At 47.7% G+C, this 17,878-nt stretch overlaps 6 protein-coding genes across 6 annotated transcripts; 2 read left to right on the forward strand and 4 right to left on the reverse strand.

Moving 5' to 3' along the window:
• Nucleotides 1–254: 254 nt before the first annotated feature.
• On the reverse strand, nt 255–1,076 carry EYB26_003834 (uncharacterized protein; the record flags this gene model as incomplete). The annotated part of the gene is made up of 2 exons (XM_054263128.1): nt 255–767; nt 825–1,076. The coding sequence occupies 2 exons, from the start codon at nt 1,074–1,076 to the stop codon at nt 255–257; spliced, it is 765 nt and encodes a 254-aa protein (XP_054119103.1).
• Nucleotides 1,077–1,821: 745 nt separating this feature from the next.
• Nucleotides 1,822–2,911, forward strand: EYB26_003835 (uncharacterized protein; the record flags this gene model as incomplete). The annotated part of the gene is made up of 4 exons (XM_054263129.1): nt 1,822–1,962; nt 2,013–2,106; nt 2,155–2,494; nt 2,548–2,911. 4 exons carry the CDS (start codon nt 1,822–1,824, stop codon nt 2,909–2,911), a joined length of 939 nt encoding a protein of 312 aa, XP_054119104.1.
• A 64-nt stretch (nt 2,912–2,975) lies between these two features.
• EYB26_003836 (uncharacterized protein) lies at nt 2,976–3,484 on the reverse strand (the record flags this gene model as incomplete). The annotated part of the gene is made up of 3 exons (XM_054263130.1): nt 2,976–3,139; nt 3,213–3,410; nt 3,469–3,484. 3 exons carry the CDS (start codon nt 3,482–3,484, stop codon nt 2,976–2,978), a joined length of 378 nt encoding a protein of 125 aa, XP_054119105.1.
• A 531-nt stretch (nt 3,485–4,015) lies between these two features.
• EYB26_003837 (uncharacterized protein) lies at nt 4,016–5,542 on the reverse strand (the record flags this gene model as incomplete). The annotated part of the gene is made up of 1 exon (XM_054263131.1): nt 4,016–5,542. One exon carries the CDS (start codon nt 5,540–5,542, stop codon nt 4,016–4,018), a length of 1,527 nt encoding a protein of 508 aa, XP_054119106.1.
• A 1,184-nt stretch (nt 5,543–6,726) lies between these two features.
• EYB26_003838 (uncharacterized protein) lies at nt 6,727–9,262 on the reverse strand (the record flags this gene model as incomplete). Its single annotated transcript, XM_054263132.1, has 4 exons — nt 6,727–7,207; nt 7,260–8,442; nt 8,488–8,946; nt 8,998–9,262. 4 exons carry the CDS (start codon nt 9,260–9,262, stop codon nt 6,727–6,729), a joined length of 2,388 nt encoding a protein of 795 aa, XP_054119107.1.
• Nucleotides 9,263–13,538: 4,276 nt separating this feature from the next.
• On the forward strand, nt 13,539–16,953 carry EYB26_003839 (uncharacterized protein; the record flags this gene model as incomplete). The annotated part of the gene is made up of 4 exons (XM_054263133.1): nt 13,539–13,946; nt 14,019–14,239; nt 14,301–15,508; nt 15,791–16,953. The coding sequence occupies 4 exons, from the start codon at nt 13,539–13,541 to the stop codon at nt 16,951–16,953; spliced, it is 3,000 nt and encodes a 999-aa protein (XP_054119108.1).
• Nucleotides 16,954–17,878: the final 925 nt, after the last annotated feature.

Consider the following 17,878-nt stretch of genomic DNA (forward strand, 5'->3'; position numbering starts at 1 on the left):
GATTATCCTCCCTCCGCTCTCCGGCTGTCGGTATATCATCAGAACCCGGTTATTCGATCGTGTTTCAAGTAGGCTGTTGACCGTTTTTGTAAGACTTAATCCAACTCAGAGGTCGGTGATTTCTTGCACGACGAATTGATATGGTGGCGCGCAACTTGTCGGCCTGCGGATATATTTGCTGACTTCGTAATGAAAATGAATGATACGGCTCTCTGCTCGGAATCGATACAAAGATCGACCGAGTCTGAAAGCAATCACTCATCCTCATCATTCAGCAACTCCCACAACTTCCGCGCCTCTTCCACAGTTTTGCTATCAAACTGCACTGCATTCGCCTCATTGCCCAACTCCTGAGGAACAGATTGCGCGTCCAGCCCCTCGGCCGTCAACTGTTCCAACAACCTCTCTACCCGATTCTTCACGTCATCCATCTCCTGAATCTGATTCCGTGTACTCTCCAACTGTTCCTCCATCATCAATATAAGAGACTCCCGTGCTTGATGCGGCCTGTAGAGATTTAGAAGGTGGTGCGCGTTGATGAATAGATTCCGTAGATCCCCTAGTTTCGCTTCGAATTCTTCGGGGGCGATAGAGAGGATGCCGACGAACTCTAAAAAGTTGAGTAAGAGGGACTTGCTGATTTTTAGGAGGTAGTACGCGTGGTTCAAGGCTCGGCCGCCGTTCTGGTCGTCTTTGCCGTCAGCAGGGGCGTCGGGGTAGAGTTGTTCTATTCCTTGTTCTTTTAGGGAGGGTAGATTCGTCGATAGCTATGTATTTCAGTTAGATTAATTCAATAAGCGCTGGCTGAGATGGCAAGTTCATACGTTCTGCAGCTCTCCAAAGACAGTATATGCGCCCTCTTTTGGCGGTTCTGGTGGGATCAAATATCGAAGCTCAGGCGGTACGTCCAGCGCCCGCAGCTCACTTGGCGTCCATTTCTTGCCGGGAGAGGTTTTTGTGGCAGCGGACTCTTTCTTGATCTTTTCCAACTTCTCGATGTTCTCCGCCGTGAAGTGTTTCCAGAATGGTGGCGGCGGGGGAAAGGCAGCCGTGAGGGCGCGCTGGGCGTCTGCCATTTTGTGTACAGGATGTGATCACGCGACCAGGAAAGTGCGACGTAAATGATGGGAGGTCAGCTCATGAGTGTGTCGGTGTAGTGAGAAGGAAGGAATAAGAGTTGAGATGCGGAGGATATCGAAGGAGCTAAGCTCTCCGCTTGCTGCATTCCTATTGGCTCGCACTACCAGTAACCGCACTGTTTACATTTTTACAATGAATGATTGCCTACATAGTACAACATTCAAACCTCAGACATTATTACAACTACGGAAATGGACTATCTGAGTATATACAGGCAGTCTATCAATTAACTACCAACGGCCTAATTAGTATATCGCAACTCAGTACCAAAAATCCTCGGAATGATACCGGCGTTGGGCCTTGTTTGGTCCATGTATAGGACACAACCAAGATTGGATAAACATGCTTCTTGTCTTACATTTGAAGCCTCATCTATGAGCTTCTACTAGGTCAATAGAACTTTGATATGTTTGTATATGGATGGAAATGCTTGTCTCTGAGATCACCCAACAACGGAGATACGGACGTCCTTGTACTCTGGTTGGTCGGGATACTTATATCCTGCTGCCTTGGCACCACCTTCCTTCTCCACTCTTGAGTCCCATCAATTGAGTTTACTTCTGATATCCACATTGTCTCTACGACATAGTAGCTACATTGTACTCACCGACTGCCAAAGAGCACCGAGTATAATGGCCGGCATGTTTATATAGGGCTCCTCGTCGACAATCTGTACATACAATGTCTCCATTCCCAGCACCGCGAAACAGCATGGCATTCTCAAACCAGCCCGGGGCTGTCGGCGCAATCGCCCGGTTTTGGGCGCGCACATATGCCGCCGATTATGTCGCTTTGGGGGTTGTTGCGATTGGGTTTATCCTAGTATGCTAAACCGGGTGATGAGAGAAATGATAGTTCTGACGGCTGCGTAGATTCAATTGTTTGTTACGCCGTTTCATCGAATGTTTTATCTGGATGATATGGCTATTCAGTTTCCGTTTGCGCAATCTGAACGAGTTCCTATGCGTATGTCATCCTTCACCTTATCAAATCTATTTCTAATCTGGCGTACAGGATGGTCAATCGTTTACTCCGCCGTCCTCCCCTTGCTCGTCCTCCTGCTCTGGGCCCTCATCACACGCCCATCCACACACAAACTCCATGTCAGCTTTTTGGGGCTTGCGGTCTCCCTGATTACTACGCCCTTCTTGACCGACATCATCAAAAACGCCGTTGGTCGTCCACGGCCGGATCTGATTGATCGATGCAAGCCCGAAGCAGGCACGCCGGAACATAAACTGGTTACGTTTAGTGTATGCATGCAGTCGAATGAGCATATTTTGCAAGAAGGATGGAGGAGTTTTCCGAGTGGACATAGTAGTTTTGCGTTCGCCGGGTTAGGGTTTTTGTCTCTGTACGCTCCCACCCCTGACACTCTTATAAGACGATTGTACTAATTGATTGAAGATTCCTGGCAGGTCAATTGCACGTCTTTCGCCCGCGCGCCGATCTCGGTCGCTGTCTATTCGCATTCGTCCCGATACTAGGCGCTATAATGATTGCTATATCCCGCTGCGAAGACTACAGACATGATGTATGGGACGTCACGGCAGGCGCAATTCTAGGGTCGAGCGTGGCATATTTTACTTATAGACGGTACTATCCATCTTTGAGGGATATACGATGCCATGTCCCATACGATCTGGCGGATGCCAAGGGTGAAGGATTCGCAAAGTTGGCGGATGATGAGGAGAGACTATTACATGTCAACGGAGCGCTCGGATCGGACCAGGAGTCACTCCCTATACATATGGACGCACCGCGCATTTAGATATCAGTACGTTGGAGATATAGTATATTAACAATATCAATGCATGAACTGTACAACGACTAATTTACAACTTGGCCTTTGTCTGCGACTTCTTAAGAATAGGATCAAGCTTGGTCGCCTTCATAATGTTACCCTTGATCTTGAGTTTTCCACCCATAAACAGTCGCTGCGCATTCGCTTTTCCGGCTACGAGGCTTGCAAAGTCGGCGTCGGAGAGGACCAACGTAACTGCCCAAATCAGCACAAATCCACATTTGCCATTTGCGAGAGAGAGAGAGAGAGAGAGGAGGGGGGAACTCACCGTCAGGTTTCCCGCCAAGACCCTTTCCAACGGTTCCCTTCTCTTTGAGGTCAATGTGCCACGATGCCTGGTCTCCAGCGGAGTTGGTGAGCGTGAATGCGTAGATGCCGGCGCCTTGTTTGATGGCGTCTTTGCGGTCTGCCTCGCTCTGGAGGGCGGCGTTGATGGCGTCGAAGGCGGCGCTGGCGGGGAAGGAGTCTACCAGGTCTCGATTAGCTGGCTTGATCTGCTTGGAAGGGAGGTGGCTGGGACGCACCGTCTTTAACGGACATGTTGGCGGTGATGGTATATAGTATGTAATGTGTTCGTGCGGTGTGACAAAGGTCCTGAAGCGATGGAAAATGTTAGATATTGCTCATTTCGAAATGGGGACACGGGGTATATAAATCGACAATCAAGTGCGAGACGAACCTCGGCAGTTTTGGGAAGTTGGTTTGTGATGGAAGAGGGTAGGATCGTCACTTACTAGTTACTACTAGCTTAGTAGTATGTCGCACAGTCCAGTTTGGGCTAAGACACAGAGTGATATTCGCCAAATCAGATGAAAGAATGAATTGTGAAGAAAGACTAGTCAGCACAGGGAAAGTTAAGAATGGAGAAGTTGGAGAAGCGAACAAGAGGAGGTGACGTTGAGAACATGTGATATGCCGAGGCTCCGGTCTGCCCCAACTGAGCTTCCCCGACTCTTAGGTTCTCTCCGCATAGTTATGCATTAGGTACGGCAATATAACTTTGTTCGTTATATAACTGACTAGTTAACGAGGAGTTAACTACTCGGCATATCGATTGACAAAAGAAAAAGGCTATACAAATATCGGCGACTGAACCGCCTTATGTAAATCATGACCATGTCCCCAAAACATCCGCGCTGGCTTGGCCTTTGACCGCGCCCAGTTACTCAGTCCCTCCCGCAGAGTCCTGAAATTCAAATTGCTTCGATGCACCGGCTCCTCGTCTAACAACATCGCGGCCGTTGAAGCAAACAGGTCGTTGTTAATCGCGACCTCGGCCGTTCTGGCGTGTCTCTTCTTCCTTTTCTTTCGTCTCTTGTGTTCATGTTTATGCTCATTCGGCGGTGATGTCTCTTCTGGACTGGGTCCCAGGACGAACGGGACTTCCATAACTTCCACTTCGGCCGCCTTCTCACCCCAAGCAGCATCGTACTCGGCGCTCGACAGCGTCATCCACGGCGCAAGCGCATCATCCCACGTGCCGCTCCTCAGGGAGACACTCTCAAAATCGAATTCGAGTAATGAATGGCGATGCTCGGTCAGAAAATCCGAGACTTGCGATGCGTCCAGCATCGCATTCCCCAGGACCATGTATTGCAAATACGGGAATTTTAGTGGTCGCAAATAATGCCTTGTCTTGGGACATGCCTGCGATCTAGCTGCTAATTCGCACAGAGCCGGCTCCGTCGCGAGTGACAACGGGCTCGGCCCTTTTTCATCGCCGTTGATCCAGCGAAATGTAAAACTGCGCAGAGCTCGAAATGCCTGTAAGTAGGAATGCAACAGTTTCAAATGATCCGTTGCCTGGCCCTTGTCAAAAGGAAAAGTGTCCATGTGGATCTCGAGACGCTGGATCTGCGTCCAGCGTCGACAACTATTCGGCAACGAACCTATGCCCGCCATGGGACAGAGATATTGAATCCCGCCGGGGTGGATGGGTGTAAGTGACAATGCCTCTAGTCTCGACAGGGGAGCTTGCTCAATTGCTATTCTCAATGAGGAGAGAGCGTAATCCACCACGCTACGACGGTAGCGGTGCGAGGGGTCCTGACCTGCACAGTTCACTTTTAAATGTCGGAGCGATGGCATATAGGTCAATGCGGCTACGAACGAGGATACGTTCATGGCTGCGTGGAATAAGGGAGGGTACTGCTTGACGAGGATATCGGTCATTTCCCATGTTCCGTATACCCCTCGCCTTTCACCCGCAGCAGCAGCAGCAGCAGCAGTCGCTGCTGGTGCAGTAGGAGAAGAAGTAGGAGAATTCCGCACACACGGCGTAAACACAAAACTAACTTCCTCTCCCGTCATGGGATCCAGCAGCGGCGGGAGGAATGTCTCGGGGCCATGCTCAATCTTGAACGTGGCGGTGCGAATGTTCCATCCAATCCGTTCCAGCGCAGCCATGCGCGCTGGTTTTGTGAATGTGCTGCTTTTGAATGTAATCGAGACATCGCGGAAGAGATGTCGAGATGTGGTGATAGCAAACTCGCGGTTGACGAGACGTAGAGATTTGAGGGTGGGAGTGTCTAGGAATGAGAGTAAGGAGTCGCGAGTAAGGTCTGTGGACCAGAATTTGGAGAAGGATTGGGATGTCATTTTCTTTTTGATATGTGGTGGGAGATGGTTAGGGCTTGGTAGGGTTATGTCCCGGATAGGAAGGTGGGATAAACAATATCAACAATATCGCCAAAAAGACAAGAAGAAATGGTGAACAGGGAGAAATATGCCAGATATTTCTTGAGGATAGTATAAAATAAATGCAATAGTATCATAAAGTCATCAATATGTATTCATCATCAACATCAACATCATCCAAGGGTATTATCGTAATGCAAATAGATAGATAAAGAAACAGAAAAGTTTCAACCCCTCAGAAATCGGGCATGACATTCATATTTGTATACAAGTAACCATCCCACACTACTCAAAATCCTACGAAGAAATTTCAGACTTTCTCCTCCGTACGAGAGATGGATATCCATTGCATGCCAAGGACATCGACGCGTGAAACAAACCCCGTTCTCGCACTCACGAACAGAATCCTCTCTTCGTAACGGAGTAGATTCAAAATATCGCGCCTCGACTGTCCTGCTCCGTGATAGCAAGAGAACTGCACAGAACTGAATCCACCAATCCAATCCAATCACACCCCGCGCTAGAAAAAAGAGAAGGAAGAAAGAAGCTAAATCGTGAGTCACACTCTCAACCTTCAAGAAAATGCAATAAATCCACCGAGGGGAACAACGGGGAACCGATCCCATAGGCCGTCAACTGGAAAAGTTTCACGGTCGAAGCGGACGGAATGCATTAGTGGACTGCAAGCTTTTCCTCTGGGCTTGAAACGAAACGCGACGAACCAGTAGGAGATGGACTAAATGCATGAGCCTTCCCCCCCCCCCCAAGGGCCGCAGCGGCTCAGAACGAAATGTTGAGACGGTGAGGCGATATGCAGACCGTCTCTCCGTAGTGTGCGAATAGGACCCAATGAGAAACGGAGAAAAGCATGAGGCGCTGAATCGCGGGAACGATAACGCGGGAAGCACGCGTTTAGAGCGCGTTTAGACACGAAGAAGACGCGAAACAACTCCAAGCCCGCGATACAGCCAATCGTTTTGTTTTCAAGGCGCGATTATGAGTCAGTTTGCTGATCATCTCTACGGTGCGATAGGGTGGTCGGATATGTCATTAAGTTATTCATACACTGGATGGTACTCAGTAGTTAACTAATTGGTACATATTAAATACTGTGAGTATCAAGAGAAAGATAGCGAGTCAACTGTCTAGTAGCTGAACAAAGCGATAGAGTCAGGGTAGACACTCAAATTGTCCGAGTACAGCGCCGCGCTGGTGCCGTTGATGGTAATCATGTTCGTAGTACCAACGGTCTGGTAACCGTAAACATTCAGACCAGAAACCGTGCCGTCAACACGGAAGATTTCACTCTGGCAGTTCTCGCCGTTGCCGTTGTTGGAGCAAGTGGTGCTGTAGTCGTTGAAGAAGCTGTACAAGCCGACACCGTACATGGTGATGGCGGTGCTGTCGGTGATGTGGAGACCTAAAGCGTCGCAGTTGCCTTTGAGGCAGGTGCTGAAGTCGGGGTCAGACCAGGGGGTTGTGGTGATGGATTGGTAAGGGCCGGATGTGGCATCGGGCTTGGGCTGGTAGTAGGGTGTTTCGGTTTGGAAGTATCCACCGACGACGTTAGAGGCGCCATTGAATTGGAATTGGTACAGCCCGTGGTGTTCAGCGCCGGTTCCCCACCTAAGAAGAACGTTAGCTAAATCAAAACAAGAGAGGAAAGGAGGGGGCCTACATTTCAATGTTGCTGCCCTCCACAAGAACACCGCGGCCTGTATAGACAGAGATCTGCGTGTTGGCCGGGTCTTCAATATCGTGATCAGCAGTCCAGAACCAGTTGTTCTCGAGATATACGTTCGACGCGTCGGAAGTAATGTGTACGTTCAAGAACGCAGCTTCACACTCAGTTGAAACAGCAGCAGTGGTTGGGCATTGGCTGAGCTGCAGTTTAGATCCCTCCCATCCACCAATCTGCGAGTGCACGTCCCATGCACCAGAACCCAAATCGCCGGCCAAGTTCCATTCAATAAGAATAGCGCCAGCAGTGCCGCCAATAGTACCAACGCGCATGTCGGACCATTCGATGGTACCAGTATCACCGCTCTTGCCGACCTGGACAACAGGGTAGGGCTTGGATGCATCGGAGAACTTGCCGCCGCTACCTGCGATGATGGGGTAGCTTTCTCCAACAACCTTGGAGCCAGGGGGGAAGTAGATAGTGTCGCTGACCAAGTACACGCCATAGTCAAAGAAGACAAGAGAACCACTGGAGGCAGCAGACTTGAGAGCAGAGTTGATGGCATCGGTGTCATCAGTGGTACCGTCACCAGCAGCACCGGCACTGCGGATGCTGACAACTTGATTGGTGGTATAAGACTCATACTGGGGCTTGGACTTGGTGTAGTAGTTGGAGGTGCCGGATGCCAAAAGACCGGTGGGGCGGGATGCAGCGGCGTAGGTTCCAGAGAGAGTGGCAGGGCCAGTAGGAGTGTACTCGTGGCCCTGGCCGTAGTTGGCAATAGTGGTAGAGCCTCCTTCGAGGTAAACAGTGCCAGTTCCAGCAACGGCGGTGGGGACAGTGTCCAAAACAACGTTCTCCAAGATCAAGTTACCAGCACCAGCGGGGTTGGCAGTGGGGGTCCAAGTGGTGTTGACAAATGTTTTGACGTTAGTGATGGTGCTATCGATGATGTTGACACCACCGACGACTTGAGCGTCACTGGATCCAGCAAACCTGATACCAGTTTGACAGTTGTTGAGAGTCAGTCCAATGTAAGTCCAGCCCCAGTTCCAGAGTTGGGTGATACCAGTGACGGCATTGTTGACGGTAACGTTGCGCATGGTGTACTGTTGGTTGCCAATGTTGAAACCTTGTAGACCACCGTTGACAATAACGTCACCAATGAATCCAGCGGATCCTACATCGTCAGCTATATTCCCAAAAGACTAGGAGATAAACATACCATCTTCGATGAAAATACCCGTATGCTGGGTACCCTCGTCAGCGTTCAAGTTGACAACCACGTTTTGCAGGCTAGTAGCCTGCGACGTGGGCCAGTGAATACCGGTAGCAGCAGTAGTGCCAGGAATCTTGGTCATGTCGATGACCAAGTTGCGGATTTGGCGGAGGAAGACATTGGTAGACATCCAGCCCTCCTTGCCGCTGGACTGGTACTGGTCACCATCGATAAGGCCAATACCGGTAAAGCCGGCGGTGGCTTGAAGGACAGCAGGGCTGTTGGGGTTGCCAACGAGCTGGGTAAAGTAGTAGTCAATAATAGGAGAAGAAATCACATAGGTGCCGGCGGGGAAGTAGACAATAGCCGGGGTGATGGTGGTTGTAGTGTTGGACGATGGACCTGTGCGGTTACCGTCGCTGATGGCCCTTTGAATAGCAGCGGTATCATCTGTCACACCGTCTCCTGCTAAAGTATCAGAAATCCGTTAAATCATACAGTCGGGGATAGACTAACCGGCAGCACCGTAGTCCCTGACATTGCGGAAGACGGTGTACCCGCTAGCGGCAAAGGGAGCATTTCCCTGATGAGTGATATCGGCCAACCAGTAGGACGGAGTTGCAGCAGCACCGGCAGCTATGAGAGGTGCAGCGGAAGGAATCGAAACTGCCACCGAGGACGAGGCACTCGGTGACGGAGTGGGGTTCTTGTGAGAATGGTGAGAGAAAGCGCTCGCGCCAGCGACGAGCAGGGCAGAAGAAAGAACGGAAGACCAACGCATGTCGCCGGTGGATGCCGTATAAAGGAGTGTGTATGGCGATATGCTGAAAATCAGATTGGAATGTGGTTAAAAATTTGGGCGGGGTGGTCCTTTTGTAGACTCATGTCGAAGCTTGCTGGTGGCTGCGCTATCAAAAGTCGGTGCCATCCACATTTCATCGATAGCCGGTCCATACTCATCGAGGTTGCTTTCCAGATCCAAAGTCCGAGGGCATGTGTGGAGAACGTATAAATAGATCAGCTGGCGCTAATTCCTCGATATGATTGGAGTCATGGTACTCCATACAGATATATTCTCCCCGTCGTGGTCGTACCGGGGGAGGTGATAACCTTGTGTGCACTCCACGGCCTCACAAACACGCCGCTGATGCCCGTGTGCATAAGCCGGTTGACGTTTCATTCTGGGGCACAGAGTAGCATTGGTCGAGTTGAGTCGCAAATAGCCCCTGACGGTACCTGCTTTAGTCTGTTGAGAGTAAACATTAGTTAGGCCCAGAGTAGTTAGGAAGTCGGAGTTGTCAATGAAGTTAAGAAGATTAAGGCGGGGCCGCAGCCCACTGGAGTAGTTTGTAGTGTTTCCGTGACCGTCCTTTCTTTGTTTTTTGTGTCCGACAACTTAAACTGCAACCTGACACAGTCACACTCGATCGAAGATCCTCGATAATATCCTTCGATTCCTTCCTGATATCACCCGTCTACGTGTGCATGAGCAGATGACTACCCGAATGACCTCGAAACTCAACGGGACGGGACCAATGGACGTCTCTCTACGGAACCCTGAACTATTCGGCTGAACCGCTCGTGGCGTGTCAATTACCTATCATGAGGAGGTGTTTACTCCATATTTCCACAATCAGCAGTCTGACTCGGCACTCCGTCTTAGTCGTCCTCTAGTCGATCGACTCGGCCCGAACCAGAATCAATCAGGATGAATTGTGTCCAATGTTGCTGCTGATCCTGCGCTGAATCGGGTAAGGTTCGCACAGAGGGCTAATCAGAATGAGAGTCACCAGTTGCTTTTTCCTGGTTAATACGTAGTTAAATTAACTAACTAACTATTACTCCCCGCTTCGTACCCTGGACCCTGTACACATACTCGTAGTACGTATACTATAGTCGACGTAGTACGTAGCAAATAGCCGGACCAGGTTGATCCATTAATCATCAACAGACTCGACAATGATTTGTTTGTTGAGATCAAACAATACTATTCATCATGCACTAAGCGATGGAGCAAAACATGGTCGAGTCTATTCTGGCCCCCCGGATCTGGTCTGGTTAGTCGCTGCTAATTTAGGGGTCAATATATCCCACTGTAACGGTACGCAACGCATGAAACGTCCTGCAAGAGTAATGGTCACGCACTCATTCTCGATTTTCGACATAATAATATTACACGTGTACGAAAGGAGTCGAAACAATAGCATTGCAACCATGGTTCTATACATAGGTAGGTAGTATTGCTTGATTCCTTTCCTCAGGCAATCTTCACCCCACTTCGACTTCATTTCAACAGGCTACAACCACCTCGGATTTCTACATCAGCAGGATGGAGATGAGAATAAAAGGGCCAAAATTGCGACCTTAGATCAGATCTTTATCCACAGCAGATTTCCTATAGGATAGCCGGTCTATTCAAGGGTTACAATCTGCAGGATTCTGGAGATCTAAATGTCGCGATACACGACACAAATAGGGTGCTTCTTGACAAGCGCCACATGATTGCAACGTGCTGTTCACTGCTGACTTAATACCCCTGATGGTAGTACTGAACTGGGCGATCCTTATAATGACGTCTTCTGCGCATGTGAGATGGTCGCTTGATTAAAGGTCTAGGTGTGTTGTTCGTCCGCCAGAAATTATCCACAAATTGTTGCTGTGTCGATACAGACAGCCCCCTGTACACCATTACGAACGAACGTGAGCGACTTCTCAATCATCAGTTGTAACAAAACGATGATTTTGTCTCTTCCTACTTGGTGATTTATCGCAGAAATTGGAAATAATTAAAAAGAACACCTCGCATATGTTTTCTGCCACGACATGGCATTACTGAGCCAGAGATACCTAATACCTTATCTCGCTGATGCAACAATTGTCGTACTATGAATGGTGGCGGCAGGTTCTCATCATAGTAGGTCAGCTAAATAACTAAATGCTCTTTAACATGAGGTCATTGATGACAGTTGTAAGCAAGGCACGCAGCGATTTAACCCAGATACTATTGAGTAAGCGCGGCCAGCAGATCTAAGCCTATTCATGATGCCCATCTATATAAGACTTGTTCTTGCTGTTAGTGATAGTTGGTCTGGAATGCGCTGCGAATATACTTCAATTTTATCTCCACAGTTGAATATGGCATGACAAATAGCTTACATTTCAAGTCGATTTTGGAGGATGTGTCGACAATTATGGACATTCTATACCATCAACTTCTAGTCATGACGATAAGAACAATTCTTAGTATACACCATCATCATCATCATCACGCATTTCCCCCAATAAAATAACACAGACCGCGTCTGACTGGTCGACACAACGACCGTCATGGGTGTCAAAGCCGAAAGCCTCCTCTCTCCCATTCAACTCGGCCACGAAATCATCAGCTTAACAGACGCCGCTTTCCTGATCGAGAACGAAACTTCCGAAAATTGATGTTTGACATAGACTGTCGACGGGATCACTGGAATTTGCCGCCGAGCGTCCGCGAGATTTTCGGGGGTGCAATTCCAGAGCTGAGAGTTGACAAGGACATTAGTCAGATTCTGGTCGAGAGTGGTGTCACGCTGGAGCTAATCAACGCGTGATTTGGTGGCATTATCACTAGGATCATACGGAGAATTGTTCGGAGTTCCCATCGTCGACTTTTGTAATCGTCGGGCCAGGTTTCAAATCTGTGCCGCTCCTGCTTCCTGGATATCCAGAGTTGTCGAACTCGTCGATTCGGTCGTCTGGCCTTGCGGGCCGGTCTCTCGTTGATTTACTTTAACGCTTCATACCACAGTGGATATTGTCGGAATTGGGGCTTATGGCTTCTTTGGGGATGGATCGGTTTATCTTCCTGATTGTCGGGGACATTGTGTCGGGCATATGTGCGCCTTGGCTCGCATGACGGCTGACTTGGTGGACGATAATAAAACCACGTTCATCTTTCTTGGAGGTGATATTCTGCCATACCCAGGCACCTTTAGACCTAGTCATTTTCCTGGACCCGGTGTCTGTCCATGCTGGATTTCCATATCTCAACATCCTCGCGGTCAGGAAGACAAGGAGACACCGTCAGCAGGAACAACGAGACCAGGAAGAAAGTGAGGAACTAACCGTCCCATCAGCGCCTTCTTAGCAGTCCCAACATGATGGGCATAGTTCCTCGGGTGTGAGTTCGTCGGTTATTAGGGTGATTCTTTGAATTCATTCCAGTCGTATTGTTTTAGCTGCAAAGTCTATGAGCAACTCACCGTGGCATACAGTGTGAGGAGGTACTTACCTTGGCGAGTAAGATGACGACTGTGTATAGAGTGGGTGAGAAACAAGTCGCGATAACGCCGTGGCTCAACACCAGACCAGAGCCGACACTCGACGGATCTTGCCGACCTAGGGCTGAGACCCTAGGCGGTTTTGATTTGGAAATAAACTCAGCGGTGTCAGATTGGGAAATGGTTACACACACAGGAGTGTATATTTGCTCATAGGCAGATGGATTCCTGTTTTCTCTTCTTCTTCCTTTCTCTATGCTTCTTATTCTCGGTGTGCGAGCACTTTTGTATGCACTTGTAGCTATATTCAATACATAAGGTTGGTGTTGTCGCAATCCAACATTCAAAGATGATCTTTATGCTCTGTATCCCATTGCGTGGATTGTATTGAATCACAACCTTTTTAAGAGTATCATCCTATTCAGAACAAACTACGTCCGTTTGTATGAGAATACATAGAAAGTACTCCAAGACGAAGTAGAATCCGATTCAGACAAAGAAATTTTCAATGGTAAACAAACATAGATAGTTCTACCTTTCAAATTAGGAGGAGACTTTACAAACACTCACTGACAAATAGGCAGAGAGTCTTTAGCTTCCTTTGTCCTCACCTAGATCTCTATCTAGATTTCGCTGGATCTCTTTTTCATTAGACCCAACGCTACAAATTACATGCAACAATCAGTCGACTCGTTCATCCTCTAAACAACTCCTTGGATACAGTTTTATCATTTGGCTTCAAGCTCATATTTGTTTCGTGTCAGATTTCCATTTTTGGCAGAGTCCGATACTGGAGAAGAAATGGCGCCTTGCTGCAAGTCTCTGGTGCGTTATCGTCCGGGATATCTTGAGGTTCGCTTTTCTTGTCCAGTCTGTCGACAAAATGACCTACCAGGACATATCAAGTCAGCTACCAGCCCTTGCCCTGTCTGCACGCAGTGCCCAAGCTGTTTGCAGAGAACCCCAGAAAACCCAGGTGGTGCAGCTCCAACTACAATTTCAGCAGTACCACCAACTAGGACAACTCTAGAAAACCGAGGTGGTGCAGCTCCAACTACAATTCCAGCTGTGCCTCAAGCTATGGCAACTCCAGAAAACCCAAGTGGTCCAGCTCCAACTACAATTCCAGCAGTACCACCAACTATGACAACTGTAGGGAACTCAGGAGCTCCAGTTAAACAGCTTCTCATCCAAATCGAACCACCGGATGTGAGTCTCTCTATCTAGATAACTCAGTCAAAGATACCTATACATTATTTATGGCGTTCTAATTGTTCACAGCCTTACGGCTTGGTAACCCATACCATTATTTTCCCTAACCTTTTTGAGTTGACTGAGAAGCTGTTGAGGTACCTTGACGAGGAAAGAGACCCAAGTCTTAAACCTTTCAATTATCCTCAGTTAATGGCCGAAAAGAGTGTCGAGGAGACAGCGGAAGAGCTAGTCAGCTTCATTAATCCTGAGATTAAAGAGCTACAGGGTGAAACCATTACAGCCCTTCGGTAAGTTCTCATATTCCTTCTATCAAATTTAAAAGAGACACTTGACTCATAATGACTCTAGACTTCTACAACTGGAGAATCTCCAGTCCGAAAGTTCGATAAATTGGGAAGTAGATGGTGGATATCTGGATTTCATCACGGACGACCGTAATCCAGCCTATTTTCGTTCTTACGTGGGACAATCGAATTTTCCAAAACGGCGTAAGAACTACCATATCAACGCAATCCTTGCAAATTATGATTCCGCCCTTCATTACCACGTGCCCATAAAGGGATATGGCCACCGCCATCCTAATTTCATCCAGCTCTGGAAAACCGGTCCAGATCAAGTGGGTGAATTCTACGATCAGACTCTCCTCATATTAGTGAAAAATATTCTCGAGATGGTCCCATGCATGGCATTTCAGACTCTGCCTCCTACGATACTGAAAGAGTACTTCGAGCTAGAAAATGTTCAAAACTCTACAATGCTAGGACTGAATATCGTGCCTCCGCTGTACCAGACTGTCTCATTAGGCCAAGAAGTACGGCGGAGCTTTACGATACTTTGTGAGGAGTCGGTGGATCTTGATATCAAAGCCTGGCCTACTATTCGCTCCAGCCAACAAAAGAAGCGCTGGGATACAGATAAGACGCCTCATGTCATTACCAACGAGGATTACGTCGAGGCTGTGAAAACAGGGACAAAAGTGAACCGCCTTCTTTCTCGGCTGGTTATCCCTGGTGAGAATACTTCACCTGTCCGGAAGGATGGTAATATTGAGGAATGGTTCATCGGGCTCTGCAATGGCCTCGAAACCACACTATCAGATGAAACGACTCGACGAATTCCCTTTGGCTCATTAGAGGCTAAGATTGGCGTGGTTTTTGACCAGGTTTACCAAAAGGAGGGGATGGATGAATCAACGGGTTTGCCATATGGGATCAAGCAGTCTGGTTTTAATGAGACCAATATTTTAGCTTGGCCGTGGAGTTTCCGTCAATATACAAGCGCCGATGCATGTCGCCCAATCAATTCAATTACTCGGACAGAACTTGTCTTAGTCAGAAATTATACGAAAGATTTGATTGCACGAAGCCGTCTACAAGTGATTATCCTCTGCGGTAACAATCCGGTTGGAATTATCCTGACTGAACATCTGAAGGAACGCCGAATCAATATTGCCTTGCCTTATGGTACAATCGAAGCGTACGTCGAAACAATGGACGGAATCAATATTCAACGCCTCTATCTGAAATGTCCAACTTCAATGTTACATGTGCTCACAGGTACGGATGCACAAATAGCTCATGTTACGCGACTTTTCCACTTTGCTATGAGATGGACGAAAACCCTTAACATCAGCCCTTACTTCTTGGATAATTCAAGAGCAATAACCCGGCTTGTGCGACTTCGTGGAGCTGAACAAAAGGGCGCGGCTCCAATGACTGTTAACAACATTCACCCAGCAATTCGAGTGTGGCTAGCCAGATAAGGATTTACCAACACTGAAGATATCAATAAACTAGCATCAAATGGAGTCACTTTATCCCATGCTTGTCTGATTCTAGCTCGATTCGCATCCCGATGCCCAACAGAGTTCAGGGCCATAACAAATACCCCAGTGCATCTCGTTGCTCCTCGAAAGAAGGGTGGGCCGAGACGGTTCGCCTCCAAGCAACAGATTGAGGAAATTAAAGATCTTTATCGGAGCATGTCTGCCCAAGATCCCGAAGATGCGATTGTTGAGCCAGTATCAGCAGAGAATTCTCCGAGAATTCACAGTTTGGTACCCACTTTAGCAGATAGCATTCAAGGTGAAGAAGATGGTCCCACAAACCAACTCATACCAACAGCGTGTAGTCAATATCAAGATACCTCGACCCTTGATACGCACTACAAGGAGTACGACTCTCAAGATAGTGAAACCGAAGACGCCCATGGAAGCAACGAATTTGAAAACTTTCAAATTGGGGGCGTCGACGTCGGGAAGCTTGATCAAGCACTTGAATTGGCCGAAGAGATTACTTCAACCATGGAAGACGTTACTATCACTATCAACGAACAAGGACAATCCTGCATCGATCTAGTCTCAAAACCCAGATCCAAATCTGGTCACTCGATTCGACGTTGGTCTAGCAACGGACCATCGAACATACATGTCAGACGGACTATAGCCAGTCTTCAAACAGGACGTGAGTATCCTGATCGCTGGATAGTACCTGAACCCACGGTGGGGACTGCTCGCAATTCCTATAAACCAACAAAAGAAAGGAACCCCAAATATACCATCCTGATTCACTCAACGATGAGATTAATTATAACAGATGCACCAATGGAGGGGCAAAGAGGCAACGCATTAGTGAAATTTGAGTTCGCAGAAGGCCGACATGACAACGTTTGGGCATTACGAGCTTTGGATACTGACCCATGCCGCCGTCTTGCAATCCGGGTGACGCTTACATATGAGGATGGGAGCACGCGTACCTTCTATCCTCAATCCAATTCAGAATGCGACCCCTATAAAGCCAATTCGGTTGTGGACTGGGTGAATGGAGATAACGATGATATAATAGCATCCAGGCCACGAAGATTTATTTTTATTCAAAGTCAGATGACCGACGTTCCACCAGCCCTGCAAAAATTCGTATTGGGTGGTTATACAGATAATTTGGGGCAGTACTTTAAAAAATTCTCTCGAGGGAAGAAGAGAAAGTTGGGTGAGACCAGTTGATGTTTGTTTTAGTATATCTCATCTTCTAGATCGTTCGTTTTTCAGACTTAGCTTGAATGAAAAGAAAAGAGAGATAGTACGAACAAACAGTACAAGAGGACTAGTTATTGCGGATGCGTTCCCAAATAAGTATTAGAACTAGTACTATGTATCACCAAGGAGTGGATTTTTAGGCTTTTCAAACACTATTCATTGCCTACATTGAGGTATCATTGAGTGAGTCTTTAGTGGGCACGTAAATGAGCCTTTTCGTTCACTGGCTGATATGATGGGTAGGTATCCTTTGCGAGCATATACGCTGGCTGCGCGACCTGCCAATTAACTTTCATATAGGCTTGTCAATCGGCACGTATTAGAGCTCGGCTCAAATTTTTAAGCTATGTAATAGTGTAAACAGGCTTCTAGTATTATTAAATAGCTACACAACTACTACTGGTAGCCCGTGTTAGAATTTTCTCTAACAGCCGAACCGTTCGAAAGATGACAGATGGTGGCTGCCAACATTGAAAAAATACTTTGTGTAGCAATACAAAGTCGTGTCAATGCCTGTGTCACTAGGCCATCATTTTTTATATCCCTTTGACTTTCTAACTTTTGACACTCCTTACGATTTCCTCGGTCCAGATAGATCCAGCTCCAAGCGGATATTATACACTAGAATGAGCACTCCAAACTCAAAATGAAGAAATTAAGTGCCTACAGACCCTCGACCCAGCCCTTGTTTACTTCATGCTGCTTCGATAAAAAATTTGGTAGCTCCAGGTGTCGGCTTACAGCTGGTATAATATATTACTAGGCTGTCCTCGATCAAAAGCAGACCTACAGGTGTGTATGAATCCTAGTACCTGGAAACGCCACCGCTTTATTCTATATATAGTCAGGCTGTAATGTGGTCCCAGGTAAACCAATGTACGTTTTTAGACCA

Source organism: Talaromyces marneffei, chromosome 3 (genome assembly GCF_009556855.1).
Source record: "Talaromyces marneffei chromosome 3, complete sequence".
Lineage (NCBI taxonomy): Eukaryota > Fungi > Ascomycota > Eurotiomycetes > Eurotiales > Trichocomaceae > Talaromyces > Talaromyces marneffei.